Raw genomic sequence first — 15166 nt, 5'->3', positions numbered from 1 at the left:
TATTGTTTCTAGATTTTTTGATGATGGCCATTCTGACTGGTGTGAGGTGATACTTCATTGTAGTTTTGATTTGCATTTCTCTAATGATTAGTAACGTTGAGCATCTTTTCATGTGTTTGTCGGCAATCTGTATGTCTTCTTTGGAGAAGTGTCTATTCAGGTCTTCTGCCCATTTTTGGATTGGGTTGTTTGTTTTTTTGATATTGAGCTGCATGAGCTGCTTGTATATTTTGGAGATTAATCCTTTGTCAGTTGCTTCATTTGCAAATATTTTCTCCCATTCCATAAGTTGACTTTTTGTCTTGTTTATGGTTTCCTTGCTGTGCAAAAGCTTTTAAGTTCCATTAGGTCCCATTTGTTTATTTTTGTTTTTATTTCCATTACTCTAGGAGGTGGGTCAAAAAGGATCTTGCTGTGATTTATGTCATAGAGTGTTCTGCCTATGTTTTCCTCTAAGAGTTTTATAGTGTTTGGCCTTACATTTAGGTGTTTAATCCATTTTGAGTTTATTTTTGTGTATGGTGTTAGGAAGTGTTCTAATTTCATTCTTTTACATGTAGCTGTCCAGTTTTCCCAGCACCACTTATTGAAGAGGCTGTCTTTTCTCCGTTGTATATTCTTGCCTGCTTTGTCAAAGATAAGGTGACCATATGTGTGTGGGTTTATCTCTGAGCTTTCTATTCTGTTGCATTGATCTATATTTCTGTTTATGTGCCAGTACCATACTGTCTTGGCTACTGTAGCTTTGTAGTATAGTCTGAAGTCAGGGAGCCTGATTCCTCCAGCTCCATTTTTCTTTCTCAAAGTTGCTTTGGCTATTCGGGGTCTTTTGTGTTTCTATAGAAATTGTAGAATTTTTTGCTCTAGTTCTGTGCAAAATGCCATTGGTAATTTGATAGGGATTGCATTGAGTCTGTAGATTGCTTTGGGTAGTATAAGCTCATTTCTTTTTTTTTGCTGCATCATCCTCCATTCTATGGATTACCAGTTTGTTTATCCGTTTACCTATTGAAGGACATTCTGGTTGCCGATGCCTTTTATTTAGTCAAATTTTTGTTATGGATATAATCATAGATTCACATGCAGTTGTTCAAAATTATACAGAGGGGTCCTGTGTATCCTTTACTCAGTCTACCCCATAGTAATATTTTACAAAACTATTGGGCAATATTACATTGTACCGTACAGTATTCATACAGGATATAAACATTGATACAGTCCATCCATGTTATTCATATGTCACTAGTTTTACTTGTACTCATCTGTGTATGTATGCTTTTAGTGCTATAAAATTTTATCATGTGTAGGTCTGTGTATCTATCACCACAGTCAAGATATTGGATATTTCTGTCCACACAAGGATCCCTCCTGTTGTCCTTCTATAGTAGCCCCATCCACCTTCCCTCTGTCCCTAATCCCTGGCAACCACTACTTTGTTCATTTCTAAACTTTTGCTATTTCAAGAATAAATAAATAGAATCATGCAGTGTACTAGTTTGCTATGATTGCTGTGACAAAATACCACAGACCAGGTGACTTAAAAACAGGACTGTATTTTCTCAAAGTTCTAGAGGCTGGAAGTCCCAGCTCAAGGTGTCAGCAGGTTTGGTTTCCTCTGAGGCCTTTCCTTGGCTTGCAGATGGCCACCTTCTCACTGTGTCCTCACATGGTCTTTCCTCTTTGCATGAACACCTTGTGTGCCCAAATTTCCTCTTCTTATAAGGACACCAATCAGATTAGATTAAGTCTCACCCGAACAGCCTCATTTTAACTTAATTACCCCTTCAAAGGCCCTATCTCCAAATACAGTCACATTCTGAGGTTCTGGGATTAGGACTTCAACATATGAATTTTGTGGGAGACAAAATTCAGCCCATAATATGCAGTATGTAGCCTTTTGTTATTGGCTTTTTCACTTGACATAATTCTCAGGAGATTCATCCAGATGTATCAATAGCTTGTTCCTTTTTATTGTCGAGTATTATTCCATGGAATGTTGCTTAATGCCTTTTTATTTCATGTACTTCTGGTCAGTGCATTTCATGCCTCATTATTAAGGGCTCTGAATTAATGCAAACATAGAATAAGCTAAACCCCGAGGTAAGGAAGCCATGTAATAGACCAACTTTAGCACTAATTTCCTTACACTGAATTATCATATATTAGCATTGAAAACCAAGATTTATAATTTTTAAATCATTATTCAAAATTAAGTTGCTAAAGTGGTTATATTTTAGAGGTACTGCCTACCAAAATATTCTAAATTTAAACAGTGAAAATATTTTTATGATTTAATTTTCCCCCAGCGCTGTATTTGTTCTAGAAATATTTAAAGACACAGATTTCAACTCTTTTTGTTGCTTCTGTCCTAACCCCTTCTTCCACATGAGCTGCTACTTTTGTTAATGTGATCTGCCACTCATGACTGAATTTAGCTGCTTGTGTCTTTCTGAAAATCTGCTCATGAGACAGAGATCATGCTTCATGAATCTGAGATAATATAGTTGGGACATACGAAGTCTCCGGCTTGATAGGAAGGGAAGAGGGACAACCTAAGGAATGATAGCAAAGAAATAATTACCAATAAGAAAACTCTCAGAGAACCCCTCATTCAAATGAAGTATTGGGGAAACTAGACTGCATTGATAAGATGCAGAAAATTTATGGACTGTTTTCAAAGCTGTAAGGTTTTATTTCATTTCAAGCCTAGAATGTAAAAGGCCAATAGGAAGATGGTTTATAGAGAGCAAAGTTACATAAACCATTGAAACTTGCAATTCACAAGAGGTCTAAATTATATAATTATGTATCATGAGCACGAAGGTCTTTAAATTTGTAAGATTTCAGTGTTAAACTGATAGAGCAGTGAATGTAGAAGAAATAATTTCTGCAGCCTTGTATTTAAAATAACAGTTTATAGGCTCTTGAACTTTTTGACGAGATCACCAACAAAGCAACAACTATGCTACCACTGCTAACATTTGCTCTATAAGAACTGGAAACCATGCTAACCACTTTAAATAATATAAGCCTCACAGTAACCTTATGAGTTAGGTACTATTATCATTTCCATTTGAGAGTCAGGGACACTGGGGCTTAGAGAGGTTAAGTTAAGCTGGCCAAAGACAACATCAGCTAGGAAAGATTGAGAGTCAAAAGTCATAAATTTTGTGTTGAATTTTTTCTAATTCTAAATAGTTGGGGGTAGATAGTAAAAGTAATAACCTTCAGGGAATTTAGATCTAGGATATAACAGAGAAAATTTCTGAACCACTGATATGAGCCAAGAAGTCAGAAACTTCATTGTAAAATCCCCGAAGTCTGTGGGTACCTGTGGACTTCCCTTCGCCCTTTTTATCCCCTCACCTGGAGGGTTGGTTGCAAACAGAAGATACCAGGGAACACACTGGGTATTCATCAGCACATCTCTGGATTGCTATACTAAAAAGCCATGCCCCTCCCCCAAATAGAAATTTACTTCCAAAAAATACAGGGATAAAAATATATATGTATACGACCCTAAACATGTCCACCTGGCTTAATACTTACTTCAGGAGGAATAAATTGGGCATCCTCATGAATAAGTTAGAACAATTTATTTCAAAACCATTCTATAGGGCTTCCCTGGTGACGCAGTGGTTGAGAGTCCGCCTGCCAATGCAGGGGACACGGGTTTGTGTCCCAGTCCGGGAGGATCCCACATGCCGCTGAGTGGCTGGGCCTGTGAGCCATGGCCACTGAGCCTGCGCATCCAGAGCCTGTGCTCCGCAACGGGAGAAGCCACAACAGTGAGAGGCCCGCGTACCACAAAAAAAAAAAAAAAAAAAAAAAAACCATTCTATAGCAGCACTGTCCAGTAGAATATTCTGCAATGTTCTATGACTGCCCTATTATAGTGACGTCCAGCCACATGCAGCTACTGACCACTTGAAATGTGGCTATGGAAACTTGGGAACAATGGAATTTTAAATTTTACTTAATTTAAAATTAAACAGCCACATGTGTGATTACTGTATTAGTGCAGTTCTAGAGAGTAAAGTTTTAATTATAAGAGATATCATAAAATTCTAAATATACCTGTTCCTCATCTTACCCTGGGTCAGGGGAGTGAGGAAGGAGGTTGAAAGGGAAGGGGTGGTTGAGTCCAAGTGTAAAATCATTTTCCATGTTTATCTGTCTCAAATTCAAGCTGGGTTTTGTTGACACAATTTGGGAAGGTGGAAGATTTGGCAGGTCCATCTGTCCCTTTGCCTGCATGAATGTGTCAGCACCTCATTAATCTTGTGTTTAAACTGTAAAGGCCCTTTTCCCTCCTACTATAGGCTTATTTTTAAAGGACTTTTCAGTGCTCCCTTTGCATCTCACCATTAGATTTTTTTTTTATTTACAAGTTGCTCTGTGGATTAATTGCAGCATTTATTTTATTTAACTATATCCTGATCATTTCCAAATTGGAATGAGAGAAATTTTTTCAGGGTAGGGAAGTTAAAATGTGTTGTGTTATGAGTTTTTGAGAAACATAATAGGTGTTTATTTGCTAGAAATTAAAGGCATGAGGGTTCTCTGTATCATCTTTCTCCAATTGTAACTGGTCTTTCAATGAAATGATCTTACTGCACATGTGGTCTTGGTGATCCTTCTCTTACCAAGAAAATAAAAACATATAGGGTGTAGTTTTCTTTTTTTTTTCTTAACCGTCTCGATATTTTTGTTCAATGTAGGAATTAGATGACAGGGTCTTTAAATGATACTGAATATTTTAAGCCTGTAGCACTCAGTCTTACAGGTGCACAGTGGATTGTCATTGCCTTTTTTTTTCTTAAGACAGACATCTAGAATAACCACTTTCTGTATTTCCTGACACTGCGAACAGATACCGTTTGTCATTCCTTTTATAGTTTCTTCAGCTAACGACTCCAGTGACCACTCATTTGTGGTCTTGCAGTAAATCAAAATTTCTCTGAAAGACCCAGCTCTGTTACATAATTGTAAATGCCCCACGAAGTCATCTTCTTAACTAAAAAGAAAAGTGAGTTTCCGTTGCTTTAAATAATATGGACTCTGCCACCACTCATAGTACTTTTTGAAAATAAAAGAATAGAGAACTTTCTTCTCCTCTCCCTCCTCCTCCTCCTCTTCCTTCTTCTTTTAAATTAACCTACAATTGATGAGACATACACAGAAACTTCAGGCTGTCACATCTGGTTGATCAATCATGAAGAAAGAGAAAAACCACTTTGCAAACTGCTGCTTCAAACTTACTGCATCCTTCCATGAATGACTTGCCCTGGCTGGAATTTTGGGTTTCACAATGACTAAAGAGAATACCCTGAGTCCCTGAATGGACTCTCTTAATTGTTTACTTTGCATTTTAACAAAATAGAGATAAAAAATAAAATCAGGCGAGGCTCCAAGTCCTGGTTGGGGGATGGGGGTCAAGGTGAAGACCCTGAGGGAGGGTGGAGGGGATCCCACAGAAGCCCTCCCCAGCAGTCATCCCTGGGAGACCCCACGGCAGGATGACCACAGTGTTGCTTCATGGGTCTGAGAAATACTAGAGCCTTGATAAAAGGAGCAGGGCCTTGGGTCCGCAGAGGGGAGGGCCCGAAGGAAAACAACAACAACAAAAAATTTGGTTGCCATCTTGAAGGCAAGGGGGAAGGAAATCCGCCATATTTTGCCAGGATGCCTTTAGGTCAAAGAGGGGACAGTGGAACTTTTAAGTATGGCAACCATTGGTGGATTGGGGGCAGGGTGCTTTGCCAGGCAGGGCTTACGGTTCCCAGGCCTAGCATTTTCCCCTCTGCCCAACTCAGGTGATGAAATCGTAGCATTGCTCAAGGCTCTAGAAGTCAGGGTCCCCTTTCCCCAACTTGGAGAAAAGTCTTCCTCAGAAACTGGGGCCTCAGTATGTGCCAATCCTTGTAAAACGTTTCACCTCTTCGGGGGTTTAGGCGTCTCAAAACCAAGAGCAATTAAAGCACGAGTCTTTCCAAGCAACCAGGGAATTGAGCAAAAATAAATCAGAAAACCTCAGCCTTGGCTCTGGAGGTTCGCCTCATTATAAGAGCAGATCTATTAGCCCTCTTGCCATTGTCTTTCATTTCTCAAGTGAGGTGATTCTAATTAAATTAATCTGCATGTCAATCTATCGGTGATCAATCAAAGAGCCTGAGGTCCCCCCTGTGCTGCAGGGTGCTTGCGGCTGACAGGGGCTGATAATGGAGGAAGAAATAAACTGTGGAGCAAAGTTAATTAGTCAACATAATAGGTGGATTAAACGGGAGCCGGCTGATTGCTGTTTCCCATGTCAGAGCATGAGGTGGGTGCTGAAGCTGCAATTACAGACAATTATTATATTTGGTTGTAAGAGGTCGCATGAATAAACATATCTCTGTGGGGTTGGATTTTAATCCTCTTACCCATTTAATATAAGGAGAACTGTAGGTCATTTTGTCTCAGTGTTTTAGTCAAAGTTCTCTGAGAAAACACCTTTGCCTCTGTCCTTTCCGGCAAACTCCGTTCAGTCAGTTTATGAGACCGCCACAGTAGCTGAATGTACCTTGGGCCAGGGCTATCTTTTTTTCTTTTTTTCTTTTTTTTTTTGGCTTTGAAACACAGCTCTAAGTCCCTTGATTAGCGTGGATTTTGGGGTGGTGATGGTGGTGAGGGGGGCTTTGGTCTGATGTCTGATTAACTACACTAATGTGGTAAGAAAAAAAGGACAAGAAACCCCAAAAAGACACCCAGGAGAGAAAGCTTCATCCCAGCTCTCACTGAAACCTCTCTTTTTCATTTCTCTATCCCCTTAACGCTGACACAGTGCTGGGGGGAAGAAATATTTTAAAGATTCAAAAGAGTTTTATTTGCATGATCAACTGTGATATCTGCTTCAGTGTCTAAACTGAAGGGCAATTTAGGTGAAACACAACCACCCTTGTGTAAAAAAAATATGCTAATAAAGATCTTCCTGTTAAAATTATGGTTAACAGTGTACCTTCTGCTGTATAACTATAAACTGTGCAATTTTACTTAAAACTGCATCAAAAGCGTTCCATGCCAAAGACCCACTCATCAATAGCTCCTCTTGTTAGACTTGTACAGCATAAGCACCAGTTATTATGTGAAATAGCTATGCAATTTTCTTCAGCTCCCAGCTGTTATTTATTTAACTTGAGTTTATTACCCTCCATGCTTTTATATTAAAATGTTCCTTCATTTCTCTCTTCTGTCTCCAGGTCGTGGTGTCTACGACAGTCAATGTGGATGGCCATGTCCTGGCAGTCTCTGATAATATGTTTGTCCATAATAACTCCAAGCATGGGCGGAGGGCTCGGAGGCTTGACCCCTCGGAAGGTACGCCCTCTTATCTGGAACATGGTAGGCGAATCATTTTCATTGGTTGGCATTGCTACTTTAACTGTGCATTTGTTTGGTTTCTTTCTTACAACTCCACCACATGTTCTACCCCTTTTCAAATTTCAAATGTCCTGTTGAACAATATTGATGCTGAGTATTTAAAGACAGGAGGATGTCTTTGAGGGCCAGCCTTTCTTGTTGCATAGCTCCCTACCCTGGAAATGGCTGACACATCCTTCCTTCAGGTTGAAAGACAGAGGGAGACTGGACCCCTGCTTTATTTTAAGCTCCCACTTGATTAAAAAATAATGAAGGGCCAAAACAGGGCAACAAAAATCATGATATATTTTAAGTTTATGGTTGACCTGGTTGTATAATGAACTTCACTGTCTTTACGGTCCTGCTGGTGTAGCTCTGTGACTACATACTTAACTTCATTTGGAGATAAGGTCTGAAGTCTAAGTTGGAGGTGTTTTCTGAATATAAAGTCCAAACTAAATGTCCTTCCCATGCCCTGTGCACACCCCTACCCTCATTACCACATGATACAGTCTGCTTTATGTAGGTAGAATTTGGTGGGGAGAAATCACATTTGTCTTGATTTTATGGCTAATGAGTTGTACCCTTGAGTGGACTGGAGGAAATCAGGCAAAAATTTGAACCAAGGAAAGTAAATGCCACTCAAAGGAACTATAGGCTGGATTTAGCATATGTCCAAATGTTTCTGTGCTGCATGTATATATAATGTATCCCTCTGTTCATCCATCCATCCATCCATCCACCCACCCAGGACAGTGACTGAGACTCTACTGGGTATCAATCAACATGGTAGATTTTCTCCAGTCTCCTCAAATTAAACTCTTAACTCATTTCCCCACTTCACTTTCCAGTTTGCTAGGTCATCCAGATTCTTTTAAAAACACTATCACACAAACTACCACCCGATTGTCTGATTTTTTGATGGGCCATGAGCTGTCTGTGATATAGTTCATAAGGTAGAAAACTCCTTTCCCTGTCAGTGTCCCAATTTAATAAACACACCACTGTCATCATTTTGCCTGATTTCTTCCCCTGCAGTTAAGGAATACACAAAACTGTACTTTTTTATTAATTAGCCAGGTGTAACACTCTTAGAAGGGATTCTTTACCAATCCAGTGTTACAGTCTTCTTAAAATAAACCATCGTATTCCAAAAGCTACTTCTTTATGGTTTCATTAGTGCTGAGATGTATGGATATTACTTTTTGCAGGAGGCCATTTGGAACACCTGCTCGTGATTACATTCCTAGTTCCATTTCTGTACTTAAAATTATTCTAATCCTCACTTTACAGTAATGTTGCCTTTTAATACCCTTGGAGTCACTTCAGGCATTGTATGATTAGAGATATTTAGGTGAAAGGAAGAAGGAAAAATAGGTAAATACTCAGTCGGTACAATTTGGACAGCACTAGCTTAAAAGCTAAAGTCTTGTTTTCGACTATGACTGGTTAGTTACTGTCGTGTCTGGGAACAGACTTGACTGTCATTTTGGTATCTAACAGTCATGGATTCACAGTTTCAAAATGTGCTCCAAGTGCAGACCACATCCAGCTCCCATGCCTGCCCTTGGGAAGGTCGTTGGAGAGCACACGATGCCTTGTAAATCATCCCTCCACCAAAAAAAAAAATCCCAACACAAACCAGTAAAAAACAACCAGCTAGCCAGGACGCCTCTAGGGCTTGGCGGTCAGGAACATTATTTGACATCATGATGTGGAAGAAAAAGAGCCTTGAAATAGGAGCCGGGAAACCAAATTCAGGTCTGAGCTTCATTTCTGGCCTTTGTGTGACCTTGGACAAGTCGACTTACCTTTTGGGATCCTTAGTTTCCTTCTTGGCAAAATGAAAGGGATGATCTGTAGGGGGTTAAAAAAAAAAAAAAATGTGTGCCTTGGGTGGGGGCAGGTCACGTGCACGGGGGAAGTGGGCTGGGTGGAGACTGCGGAAGAAGGACAAGTTCATGCTCTGCCGACCCCAGCCCCAGGCAGTTGTCACCCAAGGCAGGGAGAGCCGGGTGGGATCAGATGCTCCAGTTTGACCAGAAGTAAAACTCTCCTATTTTTTAGTTGCTGGTAACTAATTACAAATGTTTTAGCCCCTGAAGGGAGGAACAGGGGGGAAAGTCACTTAGGTAGAAGACAGCCACAGGCTCACATTTGGAGATCTCTGCATCAGAACGTCGCTAAGCTGCCTCCCAGCTCAAATATTCTCCCTTCTAGGTGAACATATTAATATTTCAGCTGGGCTAGCATTTCATTCTAAGTTTTTTTTTTTTCGTTGTTTTAATTGGGGTAATGATTAGAATACAGTTTGTCCTAGGTGTACACAATCTGGTTCATTCGTACATCATATATATCTATTCATGTACAGATCCTTTTCCCATGTAAAAGATTACAGAGTGTTCCATAGACCTCCCTTGCTATGTGCTCGGGCTTTTTGATATATGTACTTAATCTGTATTTGTGTAGGTATGGTAAACCTAATCTTAATTTATCCATTGCCACCACCTTTCCTTTTAGATTCGCATAATTTGTAAAAAAAAAACCAAAAAACAACAACAAACTATTCTAAGTTTTAAAGACAACATTTTATTCCTCTGCTGCAGGTGACCAGTCCACAAATGGCCATGTTCTTCTTAGCGTGTCACTCAAGAAAATGATGACATTTCACTGTTTATTTACGGTTAACCATCGCTGGGGACTTGGGTGTGTCCTGTCTCCTTCAGCTAGGGGGCCTCCCTCTCACCAAAACCTGACTTCACTTCTATCCAGAAGAATAAAAAGGCAGACACTTTGAGGTTCTCAGTAATGACAATAATGTGGAAATCTGCTTCTCTGCAGAATGAATCAACCAACCACACATAACCACCCACTCATTTAGACGCTTCCCGCTGATACATAAATATCTACTCAGCAGAGAGTGACTATGGGCTCTTCATTGGTGATGTGTGGGAGTGGACTTAGATGCTAGTTTGCATCAATTTGGGGGCATGGTAATGCTTCATCTTGCCATTGAAGAATGCCCTGTTTAAGACTCACAGAGCCATGGCCCTCCTTGGCCGCTCCCGCCTCCACCCCACCTCACACAGCTGCCCCACAGCGAGACTGCGCGCAGTATTTTCACCTCCTAGGTGACCTGTAGGAGGCTTGTTTTCCCTCCTTCTGGGCTCCGTACCAACTCAGTTACAGGTAGCCTGAATTATTTTGAGCCATTCTGCACATCTCTGTTTGTCTTGGGCTTGTCAGAAGGTTGGAGGAAAGTTCTCTTCCACGGCTCATCTTTTTGCATATAAGAGAAATAGTGACCACGTGTTACATTCACGCCTTCTTCCCTGTGTGACCCATGGACTCACAGACCTCTGTGCTCGGATAACTGTCCCTGTATTTCAAGTAGGAGAGTTGACAAAGGTGGATTTATTTCACAGACTCTGGTGTGGTCCAGAGAGGGTGAATCCTGGCGCACTGGATCTCGTGGTGACTGTCCTCCCTCCTATTTTTTTCTTCATTCATAAATACTGAGATTTCCTTTGGCTAGATATTTATGAGCGAGTTTAGGCCAGTGAGGTTTTTCTGTTTAAGCAACAGCTTTGTAGAAGATGTACCGTTGTGGGGAGAAGCAGCCTCAGAAGCTAACTGCTCTCAGGATTGTGATTTTTGGAAAAGCATAGGCTTGGGATCAGAGCCGCGGAGCTGACCCCATGGGCGGTAACTGCACAGCTCTGGCCTGTGTGCCCCTCCCACGCCTTCCCCATCGCTTGGGCAGACTGTGGGGCCTGTGTGCTGGGGATCTTCAGAGGGCCTGCGGAGTGTACTATCGCTGCTCTTCTGAGTTTCAGGTTGTGTTGACCTGAATGTAAGGCCTACCGTGGCGTCAGTTTCTCTCTTTTTTTTTCGCCCGTGGCAAGAAGCGGCGCCCTCAAAAGCTGTAGTGCAGGGACCCTGTCAGCTTGCATGCGCTAACACTTTATTATCCAATGATCTAATATGCAACAAGGCAAAGTGCTGCTGCTCATCATTCTGACATAGAATGCTGGGAGAAGTGACTAAATTACTTTCTGGACCATTAGCGCTAGCAGCTATGGTGAACTCACCAGCAGCATTTATGCAAATGCCTGTGAATACACTACTGGCTTTGTTAAGGAGCCGGCTGACAAGCAGTTTAAATGCTCATTTTATTTTAGGGGACATCTTTTTTTTTTTGGCGTGCATGTGTTTTTCTCCCTCCCTCCCTCCGCTCTCTTCCCTTGCTGCACTGTTGGGGCACTTGCCTTCTCCGGGATCATTGGGCAAATCTGAGCGGGTCGGGCGCCTGGCCAGCACCCTTTCTGGGAGTGGGGTTAAGGCCCTGATCTGCTGTTCTTCAGATCAAGGTGGTTTTTTTTAATTGTTATGAATTTGTACAAACCTTCATATTTATTTGAAAAATCAGTAGGACTGTATTAATCAAGAATTTTTATTTTATTTTATTTATTTTTTGAGAAACAGTTTGAACTTTTTTTTTTTTTGAATTGGGGTAAAATTTCTTTACAATGTTGTGTTAGTTTCTGCTGTACAGTGAAGTGAATCAGCTATGTGTATACCTATATCCCCTCCCTCTTGGACCTCCCTCCTCCCCTTTCCCCCTCCATCTAGGTCATCACAGAGTTTTGAGAAGATGAACATTTTACTGTTCATGAGTTCTGACCTGAGGACTTAGTTTCCTGGCTCAAGCATAGATGTTTTAAAACACCTCGCTTTTTAAAATGGAAAGCGATTGAAATTTAGCTTTGTGAGCATCAGATACGAATGAATTAAATTTCCCTTCACAGTAATTACAGAGATTGACATGTGAAGTATAATGGTGCCAGGATCCCAAAATAAAGCAGAAGTGGAGTTTGGTCAAACTGAAAATCCTTTGTAGAATAAAGAGTGGTGTTAGACTTGCTGGGCCTATCTCCTTGCTGTAAGTACAGCAGTAGAGAAAGAATCAGATTTTCCCCACCACCAGTCAGTTCTGACCTTTCCATTGTAGTGGCCCCTTCCAGCTGCCCCTGACAATATGGTGTTATTCTTGCTCTTTAGCATTTGACCTTCTTTAATCCTTTTGCTCCAGACAAGCAGTTTTTGCTGCTGTTGGTTGCCCCTGGGTATCCGGCCCCATTGACTCCCAGCTGCACTTAAATTTGTTGTTTTCTGGACATGTGGAGAAAGACAGTTCAGGCTTGGGGAGATTACTCCAAATTGAGAGACAGCATGGAGCTTCCAAAGAAACAAGAGACTCCCTCTCCTCCCTTCTTTGTAATGAGGCCCTAAGAAGTGGCTAGTAAGTGTCCGTTGGATCTAATAGGACGAGGATCGGCTGTCTGACTGGAGAGCTGGGTCCAGTCCTGACTCTGCCATTAACTAGCTCTGTGACTCTGGGAAGGTCCCTTTGCTTCTCTGGCCTCAATTTTTGTATGTTTTCTCAGAGCTGGGTGGGGCCGTCTCTAGACCTTTTAGCATGCACTATTTTTTGGTGCTCTGGACTGAAGCCATTGACGCGTGCCTTTGCTCATCTGATACCTCCTGAGGTGCCTTTGGAGAAACAGGTCTTCAGGAGAACAGAGAAATCCACTGGCTGTTTCTAGTGTAGCCCTCTCTTAGGTGTCAGTAAGAGATCATTCTTATGTCATGTCAGTAATGGATCATTCCTTCCTCCATTCCTTCATACTAAGCATCTATTACATGCCAGACGGGGAGCTAGGTGCTGCAGGAGCCCAGGTAGATACAGTGCCTGTCTTCACAAAATTATGATGTAAATAGAGAAGAAAGACGCTAAACACAACTTACAACTAACTCATCAGACTTGTGTATAAAAGGGGGACCGTAGGGCTTCCCTGGTGGCGCAGTGGTTGAGAATCTGCCTGCCAATGCAGGAGACACAGGTTTGAGCCCTGGTCTGGCAAGATCCCACATGCCGCGGAGCAACTGGGCCCGTGAGCCACAACTACTGAGCCTGTGCGTCTGGAGCCTGTGCTCCGCAACAAGAGAGGCCGCAATAATGAGAGGCCCGCGCACTACGATGAAGAGTGGCCCCCGCTTGCCACAACTGGAGAAAGCCCTCTCACAGAAGCGAAGACCCAACACAGCCATAAATAAATAAATAAGTAAATAAATAAATAAAAGGGGGACCGTAAAAGGAGTGAGGAGAAGTGAGGTGTCAGGAAAGACTTCTTTGAGGAAATCTCATTTATGCCAAAACCTAAGAGATGAGTAAGTTTTCCCCTGACAAGGGAACAGAAACAAATTTCCAGGCAGATGGAATAGCATGTGCAAAGACTGTTTTGCTTAGGTGAGTTCAAGGAACCAGAAGCAGCCTGTGATGGTTCCTGTTGCTCTGGCCACTGAGAGTGACAGGAGACAAGGCTGGGGAAGCTGCTGAGGGTCAGATCACACAGGCCTGTGTGGATGCTCAGGCCGTGGTCAGAGACAGTTGTGAAATGTCACTTCTGGGGGCCACGCAAGCCTTTTAAGAGCTCAGTGTCAATTACATGGACTCCTAGTGTGTCGTAAAAGCCCAGGGCAAGATTGCTCTGAGTGGCTTATAACCTTGCGCTTCCCTGCCAGCCTTTGGAAGCTCATGACGGAGATGGCTGTGCCTTGGAGCTGTCCCCCTGATCACTTCTCATTCTATTAATAGTGCATGTGTTCAAAATAAGAAGAAAGTCCAACATTTGGAGAGTTCTTTTTCCAGATGGTTTTGGCTTATTAATTTTCTTTTTTCATAAGTAGCTAAGAAATTTACTTTCTGAACCTGTAGAGTCTTACCTGGACAAGTGAAAATAAACTAAACAACAAAGAGAAACATGCTGTCCCAAGTCTCTCGCTCCCCTCCCACTGCGGTCAGTGACTGAACACACAGCTCACGCTGAGTGAAGAGCCACTGAAGTACAGACGGTCATCTAACACACGCTTCATATTCCAGAGAAGGAAACAGACCTGGAGAGAGCGTGTCACCTGCTTATGCTCACATTGCTAGTTTCCGTCCAAATCCATTTAGAGCTCTTTGCTCTTGCCCATGGTATGCTGGCTGGCAAGTATGGATTTTAGGAGTTGCACAGATGTCAGAGGGCATGGGGTCCATCCCTGATGGCTTTCCAGTTCCGGCTGGCCTAGGCTTGCACGGGTCTCTCTGCGATTCTGGGGATCATGAGAATAATGTCTGTAAAATCTCACCAACTTCCTGACAGAAATGCAATGCACCTTCAAAACACAAGGGCAGAGGATGAATGCTCAGAGCTTTGCATTTGGACAATGGCCCTTTATAGGACTGGTGTTGGTGCAGAACTCCAGCCAGCCCCACTTAGGTAAGAGCATTTTGGTGAAGGGTCTCGTTTAGCAGAAAAATACGGATGTCATCTTTTGTTACTGAGGGTGGCATGTTACATCTTATCAATTGATTTTCCTACTTGAAAAAGCAAGACAGACGCAAGAACAGAACATTAGGGTTAAGAATATCCAGATGTGTCACAGAATAGAGGAAGGAGGCCCCAGATTTTCAAGCATCAAATCAGGCCTTTTTCTTTGAGCAGCGGGGAAGGTGTCTTTTGTCTTCCCTTGCAATAGAAAGGACCCGGCAAGAAGTCAAGATAATGAACAAGGATGTAAGTGAAGACTGATTTTCAAAGTATCCCTTGAGTAATCCATAAAGCAGGTAACACCAGAAATCCTAACACTGGGGATTTGGTAGCCAGCAAGCTCTCGGCATCAGGCAGATTAAAGAGTTCATGAGCCACAGGTCACTGCTAAG

General features: G+C 42.0%; 1 protein-coding gene across 6 annotated transcripts in view; it reads left to right on the top strand.

Annotated features, from left to right (window-relative positions):
* Positions 1-15166, top strand: part of EBF1 (EBF transcription factor 1) — a 390876-nt gene that overhangs the window by 257697 nt on the left and 118013 nt on the right. For 4 of the 6 annotated variants that reach the window (XM_030834263.2, XM_060296552.1, XM_030834262.2 and 1 more), the window contains exon 8: positions 7239-7380. In XM_030834263.2, the coding sequence (XP_030690123.1) occupies positions 7239-7380 (142 nt within the window). The remainder of the gene's footprint in view (positions 1-7238; positions 7381-15166) is intronic. The other 2 variants (XM_030834265.2, XM_060296554.1) reach the window with 1 other exon arrangement.

The sequence above is a fragment of the Globicephala melas genome, chromosome 3 (assembly GCF_963455315.2).
Source record: "Globicephala melas chromosome 3, mGloMel1.2, whole genome shotgun sequence".
Lineage (NCBI taxonomy): Eukaryota > Metazoa > Chordata > Mammalia > Artiodactyla > Delphinidae > Globicephala > Globicephala melas.
Note: the sequence above shows the minus strand (reverse complement) of the source record. Positions and strands in the feature narration are given on the sequence as shown.